This window comes from Coprinopsis cinerea, assembly GCF_000182895.1.
Source record: "Coprinopsis cinerea okayama7#130 chromosome 3 map unlocalized cont3.3, whole genome shotgun sequence".
Classification (NCBI taxonomy): Eukaryota; Fungi; Basidiomycota; class Agaricomycetes; order Agaricales; family Psathyrellaceae; genus Coprinopsis; species Coprinopsis cinerea.
Genome location: NW_003307542.1, coordinates 3,382,352 through 3,408,692, shown reverse-complemented (window position 1 = coordinate 3,408,692; position 26,341 = coordinate 3,382,352). Strand labels below are relative to the sequence as shown.

At 51.4% G+C, this 26,341-nt stretch overlaps 9 protein-coding genes across 9 annotated transcripts; 3 read left to right on the top strand and 6 right to left on the bottom strand.

The window, feature by feature from the left end:
- Positions 1-251: 251 nt before the first annotated feature.
- On the top strand, positions 252-2,111 carry CC1G_11803 (hypothetical protein; the record flags this gene model as incomplete). Its single annotated transcript, XM_001830914.2, has 4 exons — positions 252-893; positions 943-1,305; positions 1,371-1,730; positions 1,794-2,111. 4 exons carry the CDS (start codon positions 252-254, stop codon positions 2,109-2,111), a joined length of 1,683 nt encoding a protein of 560 aa, XP_001830966.2.
- Positions 2,112-2,578: 467 nt separating this feature from the next.
- CC1G_11802 (hypothetical protein) lies at positions 2,579-3,417 on the bottom strand (the record flags this gene model as incomplete). Its single annotated transcript, XM_001830913.1, has 4 exons — positions 2,579-2,734; positions 2,816-3,112; positions 3,170-3,211; positions 3,277-3,417. The coding sequence occupies 4 exons, from the start codon at positions 3,415-3,417 to the stop codon at positions 2,579-2,581; spliced, it is 636 nt and encodes a 211-aa protein (XP_001830965.1).
- Positions 3,418-4,157: 740 nt separating this feature from the next.
- On the top strand, positions 4,158-7,884 carry CC1G_11801 (hypothetical protein; the record flags this gene model as incomplete). Its single annotated transcript, XM_001830912.2, has 8 exons — positions 4,158-4,673; positions 4,861-5,142; positions 5,209-5,574; positions 5,635-5,948; positions 6,372-6,771; positions 6,839-7,204; positions 7,259-7,621; positions 7,687-7,884. The coding sequence occupies 8 exons, from the start codon at positions 4,158-4,160 to the stop codon at positions 7,882-7,884; spliced, it is 2,805 nt and encodes a 934-aa protein (XP_001830964.2).
- A 196-nt stretch (positions 7,885-8,080) lies between these two features.
- CC1G_11800 (hypothetical protein) lies at positions 8,081-9,295 on the bottom strand (the record flags this gene model as incomplete). The annotated part of the gene is made up of 1 exon (XM_001830911.1): positions 8,081-9,295. The coding sequence occupies one exon, from the start codon at positions 9,293-9,295 to the stop codon at positions 8,081-8,083; it is 1,215 nt and encodes a 404-aa protein (XP_001830963.1).
- A 2,101-nt stretch (positions 9,296-11,396) lies between these two features.
- Positions 11,397-13,853, top strand: CC1G_11798 (hypothetical protein; the record flags this gene model as incomplete). Its single annotated transcript, XM_001830909.2, has 8 exons — positions 11,397-11,561; positions 11,812-11,923; positions 11,976-12,235; positions 12,294-12,659; positions 12,717-13,212; positions 13,267-13,418; positions 13,470-13,607; positions 13,659-13,853. The coding sequence occupies 8 exons, from the start codon at positions 11,397-11,399 to the stop codon at positions 13,851-13,853; spliced, it is 1,884 nt and encodes a 627-aa protein (XP_001830961.2).
- A 1,064-nt stretch (positions 13,854-14,917) lies between these two features.
- On the bottom strand, positions 14,918-16,585 carry CC1G_14293 (hypothetical protein; the record flags this gene model as incomplete). Its single annotated transcript, XM_002911717.1, has 4 exons — positions 14,918-14,925; positions 14,966-15,492; positions 15,544-15,861; positions 15,921-16,585. The coding sequence occupies 4 exons, from the start codon at positions 16,583-16,585 to the stop codon at positions 14,918-14,920; spliced, it is 1,518 nt and encodes a 505-aa protein (XP_002911763.1).
- Positions 16,586-17,520: 935 nt separating this feature from the next.
- On the bottom strand, positions 17,521-20,159 carry CC1G_14292 (hypothetical protein; the record flags this gene model as incomplete). Its single annotated transcript, XM_002911716.1, has 9 exons — positions 17,521-17,706; positions 17,759-18,046; positions 18,098-18,598; positions 18,810-18,875; positions 18,931-19,093; positions 19,143-19,367; positions 19,449-19,666; positions 19,715-19,945; positions 20,001-20,159. 9 exons carry the CDS (start codon positions 20,157-20,159, stop codon positions 17,521-17,523), a joined length of 2,037 nt encoding a protein of 678 aa, XP_002911762.1.
- Positions 20,160-20,753: 594 nt separating this feature from the next.
- Positions 20,754-22,023, bottom strand: CC1G_14291 (hypothetical protein; the record flags this gene model as incomplete). The annotated part of the gene is made up of 2 exons (XM_002911715.1): positions 20,754-21,359; positions 21,622-22,023. The coding sequence occupies 2 exons, from the start codon at positions 22,021-22,023 to the stop codon at positions 20,754-20,756; spliced, it is 1,008 nt and encodes a 335-aa protein (XP_002911761.1).
- A 418-nt stretch (positions 22,024-22,441) lies between these two features.
- CC1G_14290 (hypothetical protein) lies at positions 22,442-22,960 on the bottom strand (the record flags this gene model as incomplete). Its single annotated transcript, XM_002911714.1, has 1 exon — positions 22,442-22,960. One exon carries the CDS (start codon positions 22,958-22,960, stop codon positions 22,442-22,444), a length of 519 nt encoding a protein of 172 aa, XP_002911760.1.
- Positions 22,961-26,341: the final 3,381 nt, after the last annotated feature.

Genomic DNA, 26,341 nt, shown 5'->3' with positions numbered 1-26,341 from the left:
GATTGGACTATGTTACGGGCTTTCACAGGACGAAAACGAACTCAAAGTAGCGGAGAGGGAGAGACATTGAGGGAAAAGGAAGAAAAGAAGTGGGGGGACTTGAACGACGCGTTGTGTTCTATTTATGAGAACACCGAGGTCACGCGACTGTCAGTGCAAAGTCCGCCAAGCGCACGGACCAGACAATCGTGTGGGTGCCTTTCTGCTTCCTATGTGCGTCTGATTGTGTACATCTGATTGATTGACCAGGTATGTCTACGCTGTGCAAGATGGGCGCTCAAATTGTATATATCTGGGACCATTCAATCAAACTCTTCCTTCACCTGCCTGTACACTGTCCAATGCATCTGTCCGACCTCCCACCAGAGCTATTCCTCAACATCGCTGCTCACCTCCCACTCTACGCGGTGCCTTCGACCCTGCTCTCCCTGGCATCGACAAACCACAGGCTCTATGGCATAGCATACCCTCTCCTCCATTCACATCTTATCCTAAAGAACGAAGAAGACACCCTATGCGTCCTGGGGAGATTGATTGACGATGCGAACTTGGGACGCTTCGTGCGTGGTATACACCTCACCACCGCCCTTTCTAGGGAGGTCAGGTTGGATCATGCTCGACTAGATGTAGTCCGCACCCTGCAAAAGCTGATACACAGCGGAAACATCCCAAATCTGTCTACCTTGGAGGTACACCTGCTCCTGTACTCGTGGTATGAGGAGACAGATCCCGAGACTGGGATCTACACTGACTTCGAGGGATTTGGAGAATTCAGAAATGGTTTCTGGAAATCGTTGCAGAGGTTCTGTCCGCAGCTGAAAAACATTGCCGTTACTGGAATTCGTGACACCGACGACGGCTATCTCAACCAGTCTGGGATCTTCGAGCTGCAGGTACGCATCGCCGGTCCCATTTTATCCAACTGTCGCTTATCATTGATAGGCATTTCCTAATGTCACTTGCTTCACAGTGAGCTTAAGCTCGCCGCACTTTGACGATGATGGTGTGGAGCGGCTGAGGCGCAGTGTCTCCGTCCTATCTGGGCGATTGCGAACCCTGAACGTTACGCTCACCATGCTCGCAACTGAAGTCACCTTCGACGGATTTTTGGACCTGACCTTTCCATGCCTCGAATCGCTCGGGTTAACAGGATGGGTCCTGAACGACCGCTCAAAAATGATGGAATTCTGGCAAAGGCATCAAAACCTCCACAGCATCAGTCTCGTTAATCGACAAGAAATAGCATGGTTCCTCGATTCCGCTGGAGTGACTGGAGACCTTCTGCCAAAGCTAAAGATACTCAGGGTATGACTCAGAACGGCTATAACTCTGGATTCAATACAGCGACACTGACCACCCTTACACGCCAGGCCTCGTTCATTAACGTCCGAAACCTTGCTCCCATCCTCCACCGCCTCCTCAAACTCGAAATCTTGGCAAGCTTCAATGCCCAAGTTCCCTACCTCTTGCGATACGTTCTGCCATCCGGCATTCCCAAACTCAAAAGCCTATTGATCGAGCAAGCGTCGGGATATAGCGGAAACTTCAGGGTACTGGAGGGTGCGCATTGGTACGAGACCGCCGATGGAGAGTTCAAAGAAGCCGACAAGTTTGGGAAGAGCAGGTACTTCAAGTCCATGACGGACGGGTATCTGCATTCTATCGTACGCGGCGCGCCGAATCTTGAAGAACTCGCTCTGAAAGGGCCAGACTTGAACATGGCCAACCACGTAAGTCGTCCACACCGTGCTTCCACTTAATCTCAGGTTTACATGTGCTTCTATCTCATCCAGCGGCGTTTTATGCGCGGTCTCTCCAATTTCGAGCATCTCAAGGCGCTCTTCGTTCCATACATTCCAGGGCCGATCGTAGAAATGAAAGACGGAGAGAAAGAGCAATTCAGATCGTTGGCGATGAAAACAGCTAGGGCCTGTCCGACGCTGGAGGTATTTGGGAATTTCAACAATGAAGAGGAGCCTCGGTACTTGATCGCACGGATCCGTCGAGAGGGAATGAGTGACGATATCGGTGCAGATATGACCATTGGGCATGGTATGGTGTTGGGGCAGGAAGATCAAGCGTTTCCTCTTACCAGGCCAAGACTCCTTTAAAGCTTCTTGTCGTATGTCCTCGAGTGCAAGCATAATCGAAGTTATTTTCACACCTTCCGTGGTTTCATCACTGCTATCCGCTTCGTCGACGGATTTAGAGAGGATGCCACCATCCTTTCCAATGCACTGGATTGAATCGGACCTTACTTCGGGCACTATCAGTTTAGGCACTGGGCGCTTATGGGACGCGCGCCGGGCCACCTGGACACTGTGGACGCCAATGGGCATGCTGTGTGCGATTGGAAAACACCAACAGTCACTGTGGTTGGAAATTATGGAATATTATGTGACTAGGTGTCCATAGCATCAAAACTATAACAACGATAGAGTCTTCCAGCCGAGAATTAAGACTTTCGAAATCAGGAAGAGAGGCTTCGATTTATCGCTCATAGAGCAATCGGTCATCCGGTCTGTAACAACGATTCGAGCCTGTTCGAGCGCGGCATGTATTCCGATCGAAGGATGGATTAGCGTCTGAACTTGTATTGCTTTCCGTTCTTCTTCACTTTGTTTCTCTTCTTTTGAGCCTCGAGTCTCTCCCTGTGCGCTATCTGCTTCGCTGTTTCAAATGGGACAGTTTTTTCCCGGCCAGTTTTGAGGGACTGCTTCAGAGCCTTGGCGACCTAAGGAATGTTGAGGGATTAGCACTTGCAATATTATCTTCCCAGACAAATTAGATCTAGACCATAAAGGAGGAAACTCACTCGCTCGGGCGGTGGCTGCTTGCCTTGTGGGAAGTCCTTCATCTGCACCTGAGCCACAGTCGTTGAGCCCTTAGGGCGCCCTTTCTGTCCGTTAGTGGTGAGTTGCACAGCGACCTTGAAAGTCCCGTCTGCCCCCTGTCCTAATTGTCGGTCAAGGTGGAATTTCTTGTCTGTGTAAATGGTTTTGGCGGAGGAGCCTCGGGTGGCGGCTAGGCCAATCTTGCCGTCTTTCTGAGCTTTATCTATGAACTTCTTCGCCTCTTTCCTATCGCTATTGTTGAGCCTGGCTAATCGTCCCTGTATCGATGGGAATGTCAGGAAAAGGCAAAAGACAGGTAAGAGAATAAGACAGACAGTTCTACTATAGAGCCCTTCAAGCTCATCGGAGATCGTGATCTGGGATTGTAGCGAGTGTTACCAGCAAAGCCTAAGTATGGATGTACCGAACTTTAGCAACGTACCAGGCGTGCCTCCAGAAGTTCCGTGTAAGCATCACGCAGGTAGTTCCTACGTGCAATGGTCCCCTCTTCTGGATCCCAGCAAGCGATCACCGGAAGAGCGGTGCATAGCAAAATAATTAAAAAGTGAAGTGGAATCTTCATTGTGAAGAAGGCGAGGAGGAGTCGTGACTTGTGTTGGGATAATCGAATAAACGGCAACCTATCAGCTTTATACTGGCAGTGTCTTGTTGTTCCGCGGTGGCGCGTATACAGAGTATCGCTATGATCGTGTCCACTGTCCTGACAAACTCGTGGACGTCCCAACAGAGTAAAGGCCGCCGTTGTTCTCCAAAGTGATATTCCTATGAGAAGAGCCGTTAGCATGATCGGAAGTTTGAGTTACAGCAGGCGGCGCCTCCCAATTACTTCACCTTACGGACTGGACATGCATACTAGAGATCTGGATTGACATGTGGGGGTAAAGACGGTAAAGACTCGAACATACCACTTATCCTATTCATCCCGTGGAACCGGTAAGACTTCTATAAATTTTGTAATTCGACGGCCTCCGTGCGCGTTCAAATAAGACTGGATGTACATTGCAATTATCCCAAATGGGCTAGAGGCCAGGTAAATCCGGGTAACCCAATGTCACAAGCTTGTGGGCACCAGGTTGGGACCAAAGCGCAGAGATCCCGGGGTTCTCATGTCACCGATATGTACGGCCATCTGATGATCAGTCCAACTAGGCCGTGAGGTGCCCTCAGCTGCATACAACACACTCTGGGCGGGAGGTTTCCGATATGAAAGATATGAAAAAGCTGATCGTATCCACCACGACGCCCACGAGTCTTGTCTCACACTCATCCAGGATCACAAACTACCCACCAACGACCCAGAAGATGAGCATCGTCGACCTCCCCCCAGAACTATTTCCCAACGTCGCGCTGCACCTCCCACTCTGCGAGGCCCCCTCTACTCTCCTAGCTCTCGCATCGACAAACAGCACGTTCCACGAACTATGCCTACCCCTCTTATACTCGCATGTCATCCTAAAGAACGAAACGCACGCTCTTAGCGTCCTCAAGGCGCTGACGACCAGCCCAGAGAAAACCCGTTTCGTTCGTGGACTTCATATCACATCCGAGCTGTCCAACGAGGTGCGGTTGAGCTCCACCGAACTGGACGTGGTCAGAGCCGTGGAAAGACTCATACGCACAGGCTATCTCTCTGATCTTCATACATTGGAACTACACCTCCAAGGAGGGGAGTGGTATAAGCGACTCGATGAAGAATTGGGCGAGATTATTTGGTACGAAGGCTTTGGAGAGTTTGAGGCGCCTTTTTGGGAGTCTTTGAAGGGGTTCTGCCCAAATTTGAGGAACCTTAGCCTGAAGCCTGTGGAAGCTTCTGAAGACGTAAGTCTTCACCAAACCGGTCTGTTTAATATTCGGGTGCGTCCGTTTCAATGCGAGTTCGACGAAACAAAATGTACTGATTTACGAGTCGCGGAATGGCCGCGGCGGATCACAGAACATTACCCACCTCACGCTTAGTTTCCGTCACGGTTCCTTGGACGAAGAAGAGGTTTCTCATCTACGCCAGTGCGTTGAAAGACTGTCTGGCGGGTTGCGAAGCCTGTACCTCGATCCGAACTCGTATGAAGAGATGTGTTTCGACCCTTTCTTGGACATGAACTTTCCCTATCTCGAGTCATTCACGGTGGGCCACTGGATACTGGGTGATCTCACCAAGGCCATGCGATTCTGGGAGAGACACTCAACACTGCGAGATGTCTGTATTGGCGCCTACCCAGGCGATGCATGGTTCTCCGACTGCTCATCCATGGATGTTTCCGGTTTCCTCCCGGCGCTCAGGAGATTGAAGGTGCGTGTCTAGATATCTTAAATGGGATACCTCCACAGAGCACAATATAAACTACGTTCGTAACAGGCCTCGTTCATAAACGTCCGAAACCTAGCGCCAATCCTCCATCGCCTCATTTCCCTCGAAGTATCGTCTAGCCTCAACGCCCAAGTGCCTTACCTTCTGCGGGAAATCCTACCATCCGGCCTCCCTAATCTCAAAAGTTTGCTGATTGAACAAGCGTCGAATTATGGTGGGAGGTTCAGCGAACATGAGGCTGTATACTGGTACGAAACGCCTAACGGCGAGTTCAAAGAAGCGGAGAAACCCAAACGCCTCAAGCAGGGGTTCTTGAAACCGATGGTTGACGGGTATCTCCACTCAATTGCTCGTGGTGCACCGAATATCGAAGAGCTCGCGCTGGAAGGGCGTGACATGGATATGAAGAACCATGTGGGTCTATCGGTCGGCTTCTTCAATCTGGGAGATTAGGAACCTAACCGACTATCGCAGCACCGCATTTTAGGGGACCTTTCCAACTTTAAACGCCTCAAGAAAATATTCGTCCAATACTTACCCCGCGATCTTGATGAAGATACTAAGGACCGATTTGCATCGTTGGCAAGGGACACAGCAGAGGCATGCCCTCTCCTGGAGACGTTTGGGAATATCAATAGATCCCTCGACCAAGACTCCAACTACCTGGTAGCGCGGATTTCTCGAGCGGGGGACAATGAAGTCAAAGAAGTGAGGCTCGGTCTGGGTAATGGACTCGTGGTAGGACAGGAGAATTGCGCCTTCCCTCTAACCAGCGGTGGACTGTCGGCGTACTAGTCCCATTACGTTCTTATTCCTTACCCTTCATTTCTTTTTGCTTTGTGTAATATTATCACTTATGTTCTTTCATCGACGGATCCAGGTGCTGGTTTACACACAACACACTCAAGAGCTCCAGCGGTGGAGTCGTCCGAGTCACACACTGGTACCCACAGATCTAGAAGGGCGCTGTGATAGATTCACAGCATTCAAACCTATCACTACCGCCCTCTCCCAGCCCCGTCTTCCAAAGACATTTGTCCTCCGAACCAAGACATAATGAGGCTTTCCGACATTCCAGTCGAACTATTCTCAAACATCTCAGCGCACCTTCCGCTCTATTCATCCTCCTCCTGTCTCCTGGCCCTTGCGATGACCAGTCATCAATTCCGTGATATATCAATCCCGCTACTGTACTCACACGTTGTCGTAAGGAACGAGAGAAGCGCATTGGCTGTTCTCAAAGAGTTGGCGCAGAGGGAGGGCAAGGGGAATTGCGTCCGCGGGCTTCACATTGCATCGACGTTGTCGCAGAAGACACTGGACGACCCTAACGCCATTGACGTCTTGACGGCACTGGAAAAACTCATTCTATCCGGCGGTCTCCCTCGTCTTCAAACTCTCGAAGTTCATCTTTACGGAACATCGTGGTACATTCACGACGATCCGGAAAAACGGGAATGGCAGCGCCCTTTGGAGGGATATGCAGAATTCAGGAAGTCGTGTTGGACGGACCTCGAACAGTTCTGTCCCCACCTTCGATCGCTTACTCTCTCAGAGATTGGAAATACCGAGGACAATCATCTCACTAACTCTGGGCTCTTCGATATCCAGGTATGCCACACACGTCTCTAAGTCCCCTGATTGAGTCAGGCTGACCCAGATCAACTTCCAACGTTAGAATCTCACCCATCTCTCTCTCCAATTTCGTTCGGGAAGTCTTGATCGACTGGGAAACAAAAAGCTGCAAGAATGTGTGGCTAATATGGCCCCTCATCTGCGAAGTCTGTGTCTTTATGCCGATAGCCAAGACGGAGAAGAGCGACTCTTTATCGACGAATACCTAGACCTCAGTTTCCCCGTACTCGACTCATTGAAGCTGGTATGGTGGGAATTAGAAGATTCCGCGAAAGCTATGGAATTCTGGGACAGGCACCCCACGTTGGAACAGATTGAAATTGACCCTCTGGTCGGCACCCTGTGGTGGTTCATCGATTGTTCTGCCATGGACACTTCGGCGTTTCTTCCAAGATTGAGGAACTTGAAGGTAAGCGTGACGCTACTTGGGTAACGTCCGAACTCCATACTCACCCAGTTTCAGGCCCGATTCCAAGAAATACGAAACCTAGCTCCGATTCTCGAACGTCTGTCCAAGCTCGAAGTCATCGGAAGCAACAATGCACAAGTACCCTACCTCCTCCGCTCAGTGATCCCTTCAGGACTTCCCAACCTGCGAAGCTTGCTCATCGAGCAAACCACCAACTTCTATAACGTAGAGTTCAGCGAAATCGAGGGTGCCCATTGGTACGAAGCAACCAACGGGGTGTTCAAGGAGGCGGACAAAACAGGCAGATGTAGATGGCGTAAGCCTATGTGGAACGGATACCTACATTCCATCTCCCGTGGTGCGCCCAATGTCGAGGAACTGGCTTTGAGCGGACTGGAGATGAGGCCCAAGAACCATGTAAGCTCTTGTAGATGCTATCATCTAACCTCGAGCTTACACCAGACGTTCCCAAACTATCGCAGCCACGAATCATCAGCGACATCGCCTCTTTCCAACGACTCAAGCGACTGTTCGTCCAGTATATTCCTAAAGCGCTTGACGCACTGGACAAGAAAGAGAAGGAGCAGTTCATAGCTTTGGCACGTGATACGGCAGAAGCATGTCCGTCGCTGGAGATCTTCGGAAATTTTGGCTCGCCTCGCGTGTTAGTGGTTCTTTGACTCTCGCGGTAGGTTCCACAGCTTAAAAGGCACATGGCATTAGTCAGTACTAGGTTACTCGTAACGAGAATATACTCGATTATAAAACAGATAGATAGATAGATGGCGATTGGTGGGTGAGCGGCGCACGAAGTGCGCCCCTCCCAACTTGTTCAGATATCCGTGTTTGGGAGTCCGTGATGAGCGCCGACACCCGCTAATTAGTCTTGACGCGACGAGTGAGTCTCGGCTCCCAAACATTAGGAAAGACTGACTGGCAACTGCTCATACCTGCTTGCGGCACGTTGCCAGAATCTGCTATGATCCCCACGAAGTCTTCGTGAACCTCGGGAACAGCCTGAATGTATGGTGCTACCACTTGTGCGTGCTTTCGGAGATATCGCTGGAAGGAGTCTCCGGCCCATCTCCCTTTCGCTTTCATCGTCTCGAAAGGCATCCCTCGCAATAAATACTCCAGCGTCGACCCAATTCGGAGACCGTGGCCTGGTATGGGCTCTAAGCCTGCTGCACGTGCAGCTGCGGCTATTCGCTGCTGAAAACCCTTGCTGGATAAGGGCCGTCGCTTTCCTCTCGTATCACGATAGGTGAACAGGTGCTCGTCGTCTGCCGGTTGATTCACTCTTCGATGATTCTCCAGCGCCGCCATTGGGTCCGTTTCGCCGTTCTGCTTGGCCCAGTAGACGTCTTCCCCGTCGTCAGACACTTTGGTTCTTGGTATTCGAAGGGTGATGACGGTGTTGCCGTTGCGATCCGTTGTCTCGGATAGGTGCTTTGGTGTTACATGCCGTGAGGGATCTATCTTGTCCGTGATCCTCTCGACCGTGAATTCCCCGAGGCGCGCCGTGGCATAGAAGCATGTCGTCAGGCAGGCGTAAGCCGCCGCGTCGAGCGAGTCGTTGAGATCCATGTGATTCCGCACTGCCACCATGTATGCTGGCGTTACTGGTTCTCTCGGCTGTTTCTTCGACAACGTTGGAGTCAATTTATCCGCCGCCTTCAGCAACCTCTCTACCTCGTCCTCCCTCATTAACCATTCCACCCTGTGCAGGAGGTGCCACGCCCGAATGCCGTGGACGTAGTTCCGCAAGGTTTTGCCCGAGTATGCTCCTGCCATGGTAGCGATGAACGCCGCCAGCACGTTGTTGGACACCGGTGCTCGTTTTTCTTCTGGGACCTTCCTCTTGTCACAAAAGACGTGGAACGCCAGCAGACCACTACCGTACGTGGTCTTTGTGCTCTCTTCCCAGCTCAAACCCAACACTTGGCCAACCCTCTCCAGGTCCTTCTCCGAGATTCCCTCTTCGCTTGCTTCAGTTGCTAGCATGGGCTTCCACTTTACGAGGCGTTCCCTAGCAAGGCAGTGTGGCCTCAGGGTGGACGGGGTTGGCGTGAGGAGGGTGGGATATGGCATGATTTTGGGCTTAACAGCATGTCGACGTTCCGGTAAACTGCTGATCTCCCTACCTCCTGCACGTATTGCTGTGCCTCTGCCTTTGTTACTGTAGGCTGTCTCCGAGGGCGCGCAGTTCGTCGCGTCTTTGTTCGTAGGCGGCGGTCTGGCGTTCATCTCGATTGGCCTCCCTAGCTGGCTTTCGTAACGGCTCCTTGTGCGGTTGGTTGATGAACTCGGGGTTGTCGAAGTCTGCGATGAACGGTGTGGTTGGTCCGGGGACCGCCATGGTTGGTAGGAGGAGGGACGATGGCGGGTACTTGCCCCTTGATGGGTCGTCTGCTGGGTTATCGGCACTTGGTACGTATTTGGTGTGTACCGTGATTCCGCTTTCTTCGCAGATGTCGTGGATTCTGCGGAAGACCTCGTTGACTCTCCAGCTACGACTCCGGCCCTTCCACCAACCCTCGACAACGCCCTTATTGTCTCCGTAGACCCATACATGTCTTCCCCGACCTGCCTCGCCAATTTGCTGTACGATCGCGAGGACGAGTAGCTCAAATCCAATGGCTTCGGCCCAACCAATGTCCCGTCCGTCCGTATCCCAGCCCTTCCGTAGTCTCCATGCTCTCCACCCATTGCCCACTGTGATGCCGATCCCGACCCCGGAGCTGGCGTCCGAGAAGGCCTTGAGATCGTGTATTGGGGGTGGTAGCTTGACCGATCACGTAAGTGACGTGTTGCGGAGGGTGCTCTCCCACCATTTGAGATCGGCGCTGGTGTGTTTTGGTGGATGGTGTGGAGCGAAAGGACTGTTGTGGAAAGTGGCCAGCATGGCCTCCAGTGACGTGAGATACGCTCGTCCTTTACGAACAACAAGAGTTGTGTGGAGCAGCTTTCCGTAAAGCTTTCGTACGTCTTCGAGCGTGTGTGTTTCCGATGTCTTCCACTCTTTGATGGCCTGCAGATATTTAAGGCGTTTCTCCTCCAACAGAGCCACTGTGTACATGCGTAGATCCCAGCTAAAACCGAGATAAGGGACCACATAACCGAACTGAATCCATTTGGAAGGCTCCCAAAGGATTCCCAGCTCCAGTGATAGCTCTTCGATGTCCTCATCTCCGTAGCAATACCGCTCGTCTTCGAGCATTGCATTACGTTTCTCCTTTGCCAAGTCCCGCAGTACCGCATTGCAATCCTCGTCAAATTCTTCCGGCCTCCCATCTTCCAAATATCCTCCCCGGTACCAGATCCTGCCTCTCTCTTTCTCTTGTCCCCCGTATGCCTTGATCTCCTCTCGCCATTGCGCTCTTTGAGCGTTGTATTCCTCCAAATGAACTCGTAGCACGCGAACGAAAATGTGATCGTCCACCCATCTGGAGGCGGGCCCAATGCCACTGTGTCTGGCAATTTCCAGACCCGCATCTGCGACCATCCCATATCCTCCCCCTCCAGATACGAGACCAAAGTCATTGCTGGTGTTGATCGCAAAACGGTCATCTCCAGCGAGACGCACCACAAGACCAGGCCATTGGCTGTGGTGAGCCGGGATGGTTCGGTATGCTTCAGAGACATCGCGGATCGATGCTTGTGAGTTCGGGGGTAGGCGTGCAATGAGGAGGAATACGGTGGAGAAGGTTCCCCAGGTGCATGGGAAGTCCTCGGCTTGGATGCTGGAGTTGATTGATGTGGCTCCTTGTGTGGGGTTGTGCGGGTGTGAGAAATTGTGTATGGCTCGAAACTTGCCTGGTTTTCCAGCTTTGGGTATGAGGGATATTGGCGATGACTGGAATGGGCCCACCAAGCTTTCGGTTTGTCGTCGTGATAGCGGGCCAATATATCGCCGTGCCTGAAACTCTCTTGCCACAATATCGTCGAACGCGGAGGCATAGGTGATGGTGGAATGGTGATTTGGGGGGCAGAAAGTCGTTGGTATGTTGGGAATATGGCGCATATAGCGTTGCATAAACAAGATGTAATTCCGATGTATTTAATACACCATGTTTATTCCTTGCACACAGGTTTCTTTTCTACAACACATGTATGCCTTAGATACCACTGGCCACAAGTTTGTACCGTGAAAGCATGTTTGGAAAAACACAAGTTAAAAGTAATTTCTCGCATGTTTCCTGGGCTGGCCGCCGCGGAATTTGACACAGGTTTGAGGAAATTGATGGCACCCACGCGACACAGCCACTCTGGTGCACTGCCAGCACTCCCAACCAGCAGTGAGCACATCTGTCCCTCCCTCTTCGCTCTAATCGCGTGTTTCGACCTGTTCTTCACGGTACGTGGCCTCAAAATTGCTCTGTCTAACTTTGTTAATATCTTTTATACAATTTACACATCGCTATTTGTAGGATCTACTCGTCGCGTCGCGTCGCTGTTTAATAGGATTAATCTATCCCCCCTCTTCACTCTAATCGCGTGATTCGAGCTGTTCTTTACGGTATGTGACCTCTGTCTAATTTTGTTATAATCTCTGTTATGCAATTTACACATCGCTTTTTGTAGGATCTACGCGTCGCTGTTTATAGGATTTACGCGCCGGCTATCCCATGCCAGAGTCTGGGGAAGGGTTCGCTTTCTACCTAAAGATCAAGAGAGCGATAGAGGAGGAGAAACAGAAGACAGGGAAACACCCAAATGGTAAGTAACCAGATCTTTTGACCACTGTATGTCTTTTATATTGTATTTGAAGGCCGGCTACAGATATACTCGTCCACCTTTGCCATAGGCACCCGAGATCGTGCATGGGGGAGCATCACGGTGGACACCTCCGAGTACAACGAGTCCCTTGAGCCCCTAGACCCATCATTTACCCCCAACCCACATGACCTCGTCCGAGCGAAACGAGGTGTCGTTTCAGACGACTGCAGGTACCTGGTTGAGAAGCCTCTCGTACCAGGTCCTTTGCACGTCGCTGTTCGTGGCAAGGCGGTCTACCTCGCAGGTGGTTATGTGAGTATTCCCCTTAGCATCCCTCCACCAGTGTGTTCACTTACCCACTCCAATCCAGCACGGTTTAGCCATCCACTTTGGCCTCGAGTCCTCCGTTATTATCCTAACACCGGCCGAACTGGCTGAGATCACGGCCAACAGCATCCCTGGAACCAACAGCTCCAAGGGGAAGGCAAAGAAGCTCAGGTCCTTCGTCTTGCCCTCTCGATTCATCGTCGAGGGCTCAGACCAGACTGTGAAGAAGACCAAGGATGGACAGAAGTATCTGGAGCCCATTCCGAAGCAGCGTACTGTCAATATCATGGCAGCCTTTGTGACGGATCACTTTGCTGTCGCTATCTGTGATTTCGCTCGCCTTGCTCGCTTCCATGTCACCAGCCTTGGTCGCATGTGGACTGCGGAAGACCTCGCCGTTGGATCTGAGGTGAGTATCCCATTGCTAGGTAGGACTGGTAATATGGTCTCATTGTACTGTTTTCAGATGTGGCCACGCCTTTGGGCTCCATTCCCTGATGGCCCTGACTGGGTCTTGGAGCGACCGCAGGCGGAGGCAGCACTTGCTAAGTGGCAAGAGTCTGTACTAAGCCGGGGCAGTGACCAGCTCATCGTGGATGCGATTTGTGATAACTCCAACATGGCGTTTGGAGGGTTTGGTCGTCATTTGGCTAATGACTTCCTCTATACCGTCGCTATCCATCCAGGGCTGTCGTCCTACTATGTCTGTTCTGACCCGTCCATGTGGACTCGTCTGCGCGATGGGATAGCTCCTTACATGGAGCAATGGCGTTCAGATAAGTTCATCAGGCAATGTGTCACTACTCCCAACAGCGACAACCCATTTGCATTCAACTACAACTCCAACACCAACTATCTCAAGACATGGACCAAGGTGATGAACAAGAAGTGGGTCAACGTACCGTTACACCTATACAATCTATATGTCTCTCAAGGGTATCTGGATCCTAACCATGTCATCGGTGAGTGCCATTTCACATTACACTTGAGCTTCCCACTTATCATCTCATTATCAGGAACGCCGTACCTCTCCACACAGCCTTCCCAGTTGCAGGCCAATCCCAGAGGATTCAAGGTTGTTCCAGTTCGTCAGTACCGGAATGGCTCAACAGAGTTCTGGACCATCATTACTGCTCGCCCACCTGATGGAGAGTATTGGTCTTTAAGTGTGAGTGCTTGTTTTGCTATGGATTTCATCAGGCATCTAATGCTTTACTAGACCAACTATATCAAGGACTACCAGACTAAAGGAAAGCAGACCACACTGGGGCCGGCCTCCTTTCGCGAAACTATCTCTAATGTCGTGGTACCTGAAGTGAAGAGGCTTATGGGGGCAAAGAAGGGTAGGCCTCGTAAGGTATGTCTCTTTCATGTTCATAGTGTTGAATACATTACTGAAGTGCTGTAGATCCGAACTGGAAAGCCTGGAAGACCTGTGTCTACCAGCCAGAATAAGCTCCAACATTTTCCCAAGCGTTTGTTGGCCAATAAGGAGAACCGCGAGCCTACATCGAGAGCTATGTTAGAGCATGGTGTTGAACAGGTTATTGGTAACCTAACCTCTCCCAGGAAGACAAGGTCCAGAGTAGCTAGAAATAATTAACCTGTATACATTGGTATTATATGTTATGAAAACGGTTTGATCTGATTGATTCTCATTTACCTGTAGGGACCCTGTCCTCCCCGTACCTTGAATTATGAAGGAAGATTGGCTGGTGGGACTCACCTGGGACCACTTGTATCATGGTCTGGTGATGTTTGGTGACATAGGAAAAGTGGTCCCCAGCCACCCACCTCACCACAACCCCAGCACGGGAGGTACGAGGAGGCCCAGACACCCTGTACGGGACCCGTCTTCCCCGTACCTTGAATTATGAAGGAAGATTGGCTGGTGGGACTCACCTGGGACCACTTGTATCATGGTCTGGTGATGTTTGGTGACATAGGAAAAGTGGTCCCCAGCCACCCACCTTCACCACAACCCCAGCACGGGAGGTACGAGGAGGCCCAGACACCCTGTACGGGACCCGTCTTCCCCGTACCTTGAATTATGAAGGAAGATTGGCTGGTGGGACTCACCTGGGACCACTTGTATCATGGTCTGGTGATGTTTGGTGACATAGGAAAAGTGGTCCCCAGCCACCCACCTCACCACAACCCCAGCACGGGAGGTACGAGGAGGCCCAGACACCCTGTACGGGACCCGTCTTCCCCGTACCTTGAATTATGAAGGGAAGATTGGCTGGTGGGACTCACCTGGGACCACTTGTATCATGGTCTGGTGATGTTTGGTGACATAGGAAAAGTGGTCCCCAGCCACCCACCTCACCACAACCCCAGCACGGGAGGTACGAGGAGGCCCAGACACCCTGTACGGGACCCGTCTTCCCCGTACCTTGAATTATGAAGGAAGATTGGCTGGTGGGACTCACCTGGGACCACTTGTATCATGGTCTGGTGATGTTTGGTGACATAGGAAAAGTGGTCCCCACTCCCCCGCCTCACCAAGACACCAGCACGGGAGGTACGAGGAGGGCTATACACCTTGTACTGAACATGCAGTGTAGTACTAGAGCCTTGATATGATGAATAAGATAGCCTGTAGTTGACACTAATATGACTTTAATCAGTAACAGATGTGATACTATACATGTTCCCCAAGCCTTTCTACGTAGCTACATATAATTAGTACAGCAGAGCAATATATGTCAATACCCCAATTTCCGTCATCAGCTTCCAAGTCCAACTCCTTCAAAACCTCCCTAGCTTCTGCAATATGGTCATCCTCTGTAACAAATATACCGGCTTCACGCTCCTCCTCTTTTGAACCAAAAGAGTCAGACCTCGGTGCTATCGGATCACTTGCCAACTCGTCGTCTGGTGGTGCAAGACCACTAGTTCCATCCACCCCATATTCATCGTCAATCTCCTCAACTGCATCACCAGGATCCCCAGTCCAATACCCAGCATTGATGGCCTTCGTTCTGCTGAGTTCATACATCGCCAAAGGAGTCTTGTTACCAGCTGTGCTCATTTTGTGACGGTTCCAGGAAATAATCGCTCTGTCAAGAGAGGTCTGGATCCTCGGTTGGAATACCACATACAGGCACACAAGGTGGATGGGGTTGTTCGGGTCAAGTAGGCCAAGCTCCTCGAGCTCCATGAATATCTGGCGAAAGAACTCCAAGGATTCTTTCCTGACATCCCTCCAACCCCGTTCCATACGTATGTTGTTCAGCGATCTGCGTTAAGTCACTGATGGTGTAGCAGTATAAGCAAGAAACACGACATACTTTCCACGAAGATATGCACGATGTAAAGCACCCCATCTCGCATTCATCCTTCGCTCTACCTCATTATTCTCTGTCCCAAAGTCCCCTCTCATCCTACTTGGCCAACCGTAACGTGAGACAGCCTCCATGAAGCAAGCGGCCACTGTTGCTGAACGCTTGTTGTTCGAGCACACAAGGTAAATGAATAGCCTGGAATAGCCATCCACACATCCATGCACGTAGAACCCCCAAGGCTTCAACTTCTCGTTTCCGTCGTGATGCCATAGAGCGTTGCTACCCCGGACACGGTACACCCGGCGCCTGTTCATGCCGTTCCACCTTTGGACCATGCACACATTGTCAGCTATACCGATTGGAGAGAAAAAATCCAAGCTCACCGAAGTACTGTTCCAACATAATCCACCCGCTTCAAGCTCTTCTCTACTCGAAGCAGAGGGACATTGATACCAAGTCCCTGCAGGTGGCCTTGCATGACCCTAGCCCCTGTCAGTGGATGGGCCACGACCAGCACCGCAATGGCATCGTCCAGGTCGTCGTTGGAAATCTCCGTGTAGTCAGGACGTTTGGTAGATAGGCCAGCTCGTTCCAGGTGCCTCCAGATTGTCGTTCTGTCAACTCCAAAGGCATCGCCAATAGACTCCCACGAGTTTCCCATATTATGCAGCTCAATCATTCGCCCGAGGTCCAATTGGTACGAGGGGCGGCCCCTGATGCCGTTGCGGGAAACGGAAGGTGTAGGACGCTGTGATTTTGGTGATGAGGAGAGGAATAACTGAAGCTCATTGATAACGGGATCAAGGAATGAATGGCATTGTTGGATGTCGTCTTCTGTGATATATGGGCTCGAAAGGGAGGGCAGTGCGTTCTTGATGGCGTTCAAATTGTACAAATGGTGCTCGGCAGTAGTGCGTTCGAGGTTAGGAATTGATGAAGAGGCAAAGCGAGCATCTTGAAACGCCTTTTGGGCCTTGGATAAGAACGTCGAAATAAAGTCTCTTGTGGACTGGTGACTTGAGCGAGTGGAGGGAAATGATGAGGCCATTGTCCAATGTTAGCGTGGATGGTGAACGACCAAGTGAGAGTGCACGTCTCTGATCACTTGTTTGTATATATTAAGCCAGATATTCTGAATCAGCAAATCACCAGCCTTCGCCACTGAACGGAATGTCTGGGTAATCCAAAATTTTCTACGTCTTGACAGAGCCAAAATATATACCGTTGCATAGACACTAATTTACAGCCTTTTCCTACTCGAATCAAATGTATTATTAACAACCTGTGCCAGCTTAGCACATTTAGCCTGCCATTCGACGCTCTGGCTAACGTTCTTATCTGGGAAGTAGAGCTAAGCGAGTGGATTCAGCAAACAATTGTAAAAGAAGAATATGAGTCTACCCACCAAGGCGAAGCGTTTCCATAATAGATCGAGTTTTGTATCCTTTTTCTTGAAGAGATCAGCAAGCGACTGATGGCGGGCGGAATCCGGATGAGGCCATCTTCGAAGGATCTCCAGCATTACAGCACGAGGGTCACTATGTCTCTTCGAGCAAAACACTTCAAAGGGATCTGAAAGTGTAGCATGCTGAGTTGTAGAAGGGTGTTGTGGCCGAGCACTAGGGCGCGGTCGAGGACGAGGGCGTGGTCGAGGACGCTTCACATTGTCCTCGGAGTCAGATGAGATGTACTCTGGCTCTGGACGGCTGCGCTTGGCGCTAGGATTCTCCTTAGCGAACTTCTGGTCCATTGATGGGTATGAGCCAGAGGAGCGTTTCCTAGAGAAGCCTTCTCCCAGATCAGGATTGGCAGAGTGCTGGTGAGATTCTAACGCACAACATTAGCTATAAAACTGGGAAAGAGAACTTGACTTGTTACCTGAGCTATTGTCTGATGTATCTTCTACAACAGATGGATTGGGAGGCGTGGTGCTAGATCGAATGTATTCATTACAAGTAGGAAAGACATGAGAACGAAAGGTCATTACTTTGTGTCTCCCTTGGTACCCGGATCCTTCGAGGCGCTTCCCCTGGTCTTCCTTCTAGGTATCTCACCGTCTCCTTCGTTGTCCGCAGCCTTAGCCGAGCCAGCCCTAGTTCTCTTCCCATCCCCTCCGGGCCCTCCCTCTTCGTCGTCGGTCATGGTGCTCTGACGTGTTCCGCGATAGCTCTTAAGTTATTTCAGTTAGAAATCTGTTCACAGCGCAAACAAGTACACTTACCTTCTTGAAGTTCGTGATCTTGTGGGCCAACTCTTTACAAAATACGGTGAAAAGTGTGAACATATCCTTTGAGTTGGAGACATCGACAGGGTATATGTCAAGGAGAGGGTCGATGAACCGTTGGAAGAACTCGTCCATTCCGTGCTTGCCCGTCTTGACGTTGGTCAGCACCATATCAGTAGCCCTGTTGGCGCTTCCAAAATGCTTGACCAGTGCTGCCCGTAATGCTTCGGTAGGACTGTCGAGTGTGAGGTGAAACATTTCTAGACGGTCCTCTTCGTTCGCTTCCTATAGGAGACTGAGTGGGAGAACGTAAAACCAAACATTACAAAAGCGTACCTCGAAATAGGAGACACGGGAAAGCTTTAAAGCAGTGCGGAGGTCTCGCACCCCAGGAGGATCCCAGCTCGACCTGCTGGTCGAGGAGCGGAAGTGGCTGACAAGTACAAGCATGGAAGATGCGAGAGGCTCCATTCCATCGACAATGTGGTCGCGTACAGTATCTGGGATGTACCCACTACGGGCCGCAGAAAGTGTGACAGAGTACAGTCGATGGAAGATTTCGATGGCCGGCGATAGTCCGAATTCCCCGAGCTTGAAGCCTTCAGCAAACCGGCATGAAGTTTGGAAGCTGGTGGAGCTGTTCTTGATTAGCGCTCTCAGCTCCATGACAAACATGAGAATGGGGAAAAGCTTGCTCTGCAGCCCATCATAGGCAGATAGCAAAAGCTTCTCAGCCAGCTCGGGCGCTAGCTCGTTCTCCGCTACCAGCACCAGTTTGTTGACAGTAGAATATGCCGAGGGCATCTTGTCGAAGAGATCGTAGTTGATACTTGGCCACTAGAATAGGAATAAACACGCAGCTGTTAGCCTGAGGTATCGGAGTAAACCAGTGGTGAATGCATACCCAAAGTTCGAACGAGTCTGGACGACAAATGTTCACGGTAAGACGGAAGAGCTTAGGGATCGACGATGATACTGAATGATGCCACCTTGTCAGTACTGTGAAAGGGAACATGGGCGATAGGGGAGCTCGGTCCAACATACCAACTGCTGATCCATCATGGCTTCCCTCCATTCTACGTCCATCCTTGTCCACCTGTTCACCGCTAGACATCTGTAGATCGGTTAAATAACAACAACACTTTGCGTAGAAGCATGATTAGACTTACAGAACAACGCTCGTCGTCCTCAGTCCCTGCGTCATCAGAGGCAGAGGAGTCTTCCTCTGGTTCAATGCCATCGACGTCGAAGTTCCTGGTTCCGACTGCAGGGATAAGGTAAAGAATATTCTTCCAGTTAGGTGCCCCGCGGTACGCCCCAGCGACATAACATCTGAAACAGCAATGAGAACGAGGAAAATAGTAACGATGAACCAACCTACCCTTGAATATCGGCGAAGGTTGCGTCTCCACCGACAACCGGATAGGCTTTCATCCGAGTATATTTTCCCTGGCCACCGCCGGCCTTTATAAGGATTCGGACGCCATCGAGGGAGAGTTCCGGGTGGTTGGAAAGTGCACGGGGGAGCTGCTCTTTGAGAACCTTCAAGATGGCCGCAGGATCCATGGACGAGTTGATTCGGACGTTCATGGCTGCAAACCCTGCCCTGAAAAGGTTCGATAATCTGGACTACATTAGCCTCACACTCCAGAAGCCGCAAGCGTAACTTTGGAAGGGGTGCTCGTACCCAATAGCATCAGGCATGGCAACAGAACCGACAATGTCCAGGCTTCGTGCGTGAGGGTGTAGGACCACGCTGAGATCAAGAACCAAAACATCGGAGGCATGCTGTTTTTCTTTATCGGATGCACGCCGCTTCGACGATGGGTTCTGGTTGGATTTGGTACTGGGGTTTGACCTCTTCTTTGTCGTCTTTTTGAGGTTGTCTAAGCCCTCTCTGCGCGCCTACATACTATTAACATGTGAACACATCCTGATACAACGAAGACTCACCGCAGTTCCTGGATCAAACCCCGGCACTGGAGTCTGCTGCTGAAGCCGCTCTTGATACGCTTTGTTTAGGCCAGAAAACGACGTGAAACCAGGAAAGGTCGAGGTCTTTGATGAGGTCGTGGAAGGCTGGGGTTGGGCGGTCTTGATCTCTGGCCCAGAGGGTGGAGCCGGATGGTTGGTAGCCTGAGGAGGCTCCGGAGTTGCTTCGGTCGATGGCCCTTTTGCTGCACGCTAGATACATATGTGGTAAGTATAGGGGACAAGAATACGATGGTTAATCACACACTTGGGCATGCATTCTTCCAGGGCAACCGCAGACGCAAACTACGAGAATGCAGTTCCGGTCCTCAGAAGCATTCCCATCCGAAGGGTAGTACCAGATACAAGCGCCTTTGTCAGGACAGGAAGGGTTCTTGCAGTCGCCAAGATTTGAAGCAGACAGCATGGCGATGTTCTCGGCTGCCAGGTAGTTGGGAAACCAGCCAGACTAGAGAGGGAAAAAAAAACCGAGAAGGAGAAGCCGCGTCCGGCCGATGTTTTGAGCTGTACAGGACATGGATTATCTAATTCTTGACCTATTTGGTACTTCTCGCTCCTGTTCCATGGCTTCAATGAGAGTATCAAGAGTCCCGAAATTAAGGTTTGTATATTAGACAGTGTGTGCTGAATTCTGAGTAGTATACACGATGATAATGCTTTCGAACGTAGTAAAGTAGAGATTTAAAGGAAATCCGTTGCCTAAAGGGGGCCATCAGTGATGTGTGATGGAACGACTATTTCGAAGTCAATGGAACACATGCATGGAGAAGAGCTAAACATGTGGGCGGCGCGCGCTGAGTAAACTTGTGAGGGAAGTGAGAACATGTGCGAACACGTACCAAACTTGTGAGGGAGGTGAGAACATGTGTAAATGCGTGCCAAACCTGTGGAATTGGTCGAAACCTGCAGTCAACGGACAGAACATGGGTAAAAAATAACATGTGCAGGCCCTTCAAAACTTGCAATTTCATGTTTTTTCATTGGGCCTATTTATGCAACGCTATATGCGCCATATGGGAACCCCAAGATCAAAGCCGTGACGCAGGCCATCCACCACATTACGATAGCGAGTTTCCAATGAGAACTCCCGTATCCTCCTCTTCCAGCTCTCCACTTTGTACGGCGTGAGTGGCCTACTCCTTCTCTGCGCGAGGACAGCTTTGAGCCCCATGTCCAGGACTCCCGCAGCCTGAGCAGAAGTGTTTCGAGGGGTGTTGTTTGCTTCCACATCCCGAGACTTGCCACTGGAAACACAAACTCTCCCCGTCTGGCTTGGTGAGTTTCTTGTCGCCTCCCCGTTTTGCCCACGACTTGGTCCTTCCATCCCAGAGCAATCTGCTGCCGCACGACGCGAAATCGTGCTCGTGGCGCCCAAGGCAGACCGCGCATACGGGGGCGCTGTGGAACTCCGTAGCGCTTCGGTGAAAAAACCGTCCTCCCCTGGGGCCAATGGGTGTCGGCGGCGTGGCAGTATCGTGCCTCGCTTTCTTGGCTGGCGCAGGGACGGCTGACGTCGTGTCGTATACTCGTATCCACTTCGTCGACGCTTTCCTGAGGTCTCGGCTCGGTGTTGGTAGGTGGCAGCTGCCGCAGCTATGGCGCGTAGCTGTGTTGAGGAGAACCGCAGGAGCCGCAAACCGCAATGACCGCAAAACCGCAGGAGCCGCAAAACCGCAAGAACCGCAAGAAGCATGAACCGCGAAAACCGCGAACCGCATGAACCGCAAAAACCGCAGGAAACCGCGAACCGCATGAGCCGCAATTCGGCGTCATAGGCAACAGTGCGCGTACCGATAGGTCATTTTGTTTGAAGGGCGAGGGAAGGGATGTGAGTTGGAGACTAGCCGTGACACAATGTGTTTACGCACCTCTTTCACCTGCGCTGTGGCTTCTCTTGTGACTATTTGCTGCCGTATTGTGTGTAGTAACTTCTCGTTGATGAGGCCGATATTCCATGCCCCACCGGTCGTCTCTAGGGTGTCATGCCATTCCCTCCTGACATTAGCTTGATATTCCGCAACCGCCTCATCCCCGTGGTCCTCTTCCCTAATTCCGTGTGCGTCCAAGGCCTCATACATCTCGATGAATGAGTCCACCACTTCGGCCTGCCAAATTGTCTCTCCCAGCTTGATCATCTGCTTGATCATGACGTGTCGTGCTTGGTTAACTTCTGACCATGAGAGTTCACTATCCTCTCGAATGCCCTTCAGAGGTTTCAGCGTGGAAAGCGGTTGTAACGCCAGTTCGCCGTTCACTTGAGTTATGCCCATCGTGTCAAGCGAGTTGGCCTGTGTATCGCTTCGCGCCAGTGTGCACTAGTGAAGGACATGGGTTGGGCTGACCCTGTGGGTTGGTGGGTATGGGTCAGATGGGTGTGGGTGTGGGTCACTTCTGCGGCACCCACACCTAACCCACCTGACCCACGGGTTACTGGAGTCTCAAGTGCCAATGGGAAAAATGCTTCTGTATGCAACTATTTTGACCTCAATTGCTCTTGTATTGATGCTATCTACTCTATTAAGTTAAATATTTATGTCCAATATCTATTTGTACTCCAATCACTCACAATTCCACTCTACCCATGCTTCCAAAACCCATGGGTTTCAGACCCACACCCACACCCACATAAACCCACGGAAACCCACACCCACATTCATGGGTATGGGTTTTGGTGGGTATGGGTGAGGGTCAGACCTGAGTGAGCCATGGGTGACCCATGTCCTTCACTAGTGTGCACCCTCGTTTGGTGAAGTAGTCGAGTTGAACGTAGGCTCTGTTCTTGAGCTTGTTCAGGGCGTAGGACGCTGGACGATTGGTGATGGTGTCCCCAATCCCTCTGTTGGCGTCGAATATGATCGGTTTCTTCGTCGTCTTCCTACCCCCCGCCTCTACATTTCTCCTTTCCTCCTCCTCCTCCTCTTCCTCTCGTCTTCTCCGCTCTTCTTCCAGTCTCCTCTCCTCTTCTTCCTCTGCCTCCCGCCTTCTTTCCTCCTCCTCGTCTGCCTGGACTTGTTCTTGCCACTGCTGCACCGCCCTGTCGTGCCTGCTTTGCCATGCCTGTCTGAGCTTCTCTATGACTTGCTCTTCAGTCAACTCCCCTCCGCCCTCTCCTCCAACTCTCTTCAGCGCTTCCCTGATTTCTTCGAACTCCTCTTGCTCAAAATCCGGACATACGTCGTTTGTCGGGTCCCTCTCAATTCTTGCCATCGTGTATTATGGGGTATAGTGATCGTGCTGGTAAAAGGAATGTGTTGTATTATCGGTGTATTATTGGTTTGAACGAATGTACTGGTATTTCAGTTTAAGGAATGAAAACACAACGAAGACCTATCGCGAGGGGCTCTTCGACTGAGTTGGTGGTGGCACGGTGATGTGCTGGCTAGCACAGAAAGCACAAAGAAGAGCAAGAAGACAACCGGCGGTCCCGAATCGAGTGGAACTTGTTGTGAGACAAGTGACACGAAGATGAAGACCGACGGCCGAATCTAAAGACTTTTAGGTACTGTCTGTACGTTGGCACGCAAGTTCGATGGGGTTGTTGTTTTTAGTAGACTAAGTTAACGAGGAGAAGACTCTCTGACTCGTATAGAACGGTTTTTAGGGCTTTAGAGCTTTGAAAAGGCTCTTGACTTTATACGGATGGTGTTTGGTATTTTTGTTGTGCTCTACACACAAGGGAAACACTAAGTGCGACTCGTGACTCGATTTAAACACGACTTAGACTCGAAACTCGAATTTGAACTCGAAAAATACGTAAACTCGTCCCGGCGGGATCACTCGTTGACTCGTTTTTAAAAACCCGGATGTCGCGAAGAGCGAACACTAAACCAAAACTAAGACCAGAGACGAGGAGCGATGAAAGCGACGAAAGAGCTTAGAGCGATGAGCGACGGTTTGGAGTGAAGAATAGAGCGATGAATTGACGAAGAGGTCAAGCTAAGGAAATACAGAGCGAACTACCTAGCTTATATACCTATTCTACCAGTTACATAGCCACGATGAGTCGAGATGATGAGCAAATGGTGAAAGACAGAAGAACAATAAAAGATAGTCACAAGGCTGCGCGAGGGTGCGCGAAGAACAAGAATGAAACAATAATGAAGTAAAAAGACGTCAGAATGAGTCGAAAAGCAATACAAGGCAGTGCGTAACAATAAGAACAATAGAAGCAGGGTAAAGGGCAAAACGGGGCAGTGTTCCATGAGAGAAAGAGTCCATAGACGAGAATAAAGATAAGAGATAGGGGTAACAGGAAAGATAAGATGCGGATACAGATAAGATAAGATGAAAATGAAAATAGGGGCCATACCAGCTGTTCACGACATTACCCCCCTTCTAAGCCTCATCGTCCTCGATGACCAATGGTAGACGGCGTCCAAGTTCCCAGTCGAGGTCGGTAGGCGGAGCGTCCGGTGAAGTTCTCAAGTGGGCGCCAGGGGAGAGAGCTGAAGATGGTGGCGGCGATGCGGCGTGGTGCAGAGGGGTGTCGCTGGTGGAACTCCTTCACAATCTCGGGTGCGTGCTCCAGGTTCTCCTCCGGTTCCCAAGTGTCGTCCGTCGACCCATAACCCTTCCAACTGACCAAATACTCCAGTTTGCGATTCTTTCCTCGACCTCTCCAACGGCTGTCCAAGATGTCGTGAACCTCGTATTCAAGCTCCCCTTCTAGTTCGACAGGCTCAGGCGGGGGTGGCAAAATGCCGTTGACATCATTGCCTTTCCAGGGGGAGAGCTTGTCAACATGGAAGACGGGGTGAATGCGGGAGAGGGATTTGGGGAGATCGAGTTCGTAGTCGAGATCGCTGACACGCTTAGTGACCTTGTAGGGACCGAGTTGGAGATCGCCGAGTTTGCGAGTCGGTACCTTGATCTGGATATCCTTGGCACTAAGCCAGACGTAGTCGCCAGGTTGGAATTGGTGAGCGGAGCGTTTGCCGGATTCGTATGCGTCCTTCTGTTGGGCCTTTTCGAGTCGAAGAGCTGCCTCGGCGTCCTTCCTGACTTCTTGGAGGTGCTGGACTCGTTCGTCGACAGGGCGGAGGTCAGTGCGCTTGCCGATGGGGATGTTGAAGTGGGGAATGTAGCCGTAGAGGACCTCAAAGGGGGAGCGATTGTGAGCAGAGTGGACACGGGAGTTGATCACGAATTCAGCCATTGGAAGATGCTCATCCCAGTCATCCTGACGACGACTGACGTAGAGTCGGAGATATTTCTCGACTTCTTGATTAGCGCGTTCAGTCTGTCCATTGGCTTGGGGATGATATGCCGTCGTGAGGTTGGACTCAATGCCAAGACATTTGAGCAGGGTGCGCATAACCTTGGAGGCGAACTGGGGACCACGATCGCTGATGAATCGGAGTGGGAGGCCGTGTAAACGGAAGACTTCTCGATAGTAGATGTCGGCGACACCTTCAGTGGTGATGTCAGAGGTACAGGGAAGGGCGTGAAGGACCTTGCTGTAGTGGTCCGTGAAGACGATAATGGCGTCGTGTCCGTGGGCCTCTGGGAGCTGCGTGATGAGATCGACTCCTACAGATTCCCAAGGACCTTCAGGAACGTCGAGCGGCTGAGTCGAGGCGCGAGGGTGTTGGGCATGCTTCTTCCGGGCACAGATGTCGCATCCCTCTACGTACTTCTTGACAAAGGCACGCATTGTGGGCCACCAGTACTGTCGTTCGACACGCTCAAGGGTTCCGTGGACGCCGGGGTGACCAGAAGTGGGATCGTCGTGGCACTGCTTGAGGACATCGCGACGGAGCTCGTCATCCGGAGGAACGTAGACGCGACCCTTGTAGTAGACCAATCCATTTTCCTCTTCCCATTCAGCGAGGCCATTAGTGAGGCGACGGGGACCTGTCTTCCGGAGTTGGGCGAGACCATCGAGCACCTGTGACTCTCGAGCACTGGCTTGGCGGAGGCGATCTTCAAGAGGGTTGACGACCATACTAGAGGCGGCAAGCTTGGCGAACATTTCGGGCTTAAGGACGATCTGTTGCTTGTTGTCCTCCGCGTCGGTGACCTGATGGATGTCGAGACGGGATAGGGCGTCGGCTTGGGTGTTAGCCTTGCCGGGGCGGTGGGTGAGGAGGAACTTGAAGCGGGAGAGGTAGAGGGCCCAGCGTGCTTGTCGTCGACTAAGGTTCCTGTGCTGATCGCCAGTACTCGAGGTTGGAGTGGTCTGTGACAATCTCGAATGGCTCTGGGAGTCCTTCAAGGAAGTGGCGCCAGTCCTTGAGAGCTTCGATGATGGCGAGCATCTCTCGATCGTAAATCTCGTAGTTGCGTTCGGCGGGTTGCATGGAGGCGGAGCGGAAAGCGACAGGGTGCCAGAGTCCATCGTCGTGCTTCTGAAGGAGCGCTCCTCCAGTGGCGAAGCCGGAGGCATCAACCTCAATACGGGTGGGGCGATCGGGGTCCCAGAGTGTCAAGATAGGTGCAGAGGTGAAGGCGTTGCGGAGGGTATCGAAGGCTTGCTGTTGAGGTTCGTTCCATTGCCAGGGAGCATTCTTCTTTGTGAGGTCGTTGAGCGGGCGAGCGACAGTGGCGAAATCCTTGATGAAGCGACGGTAGAAATTGGCAAAACCGAGG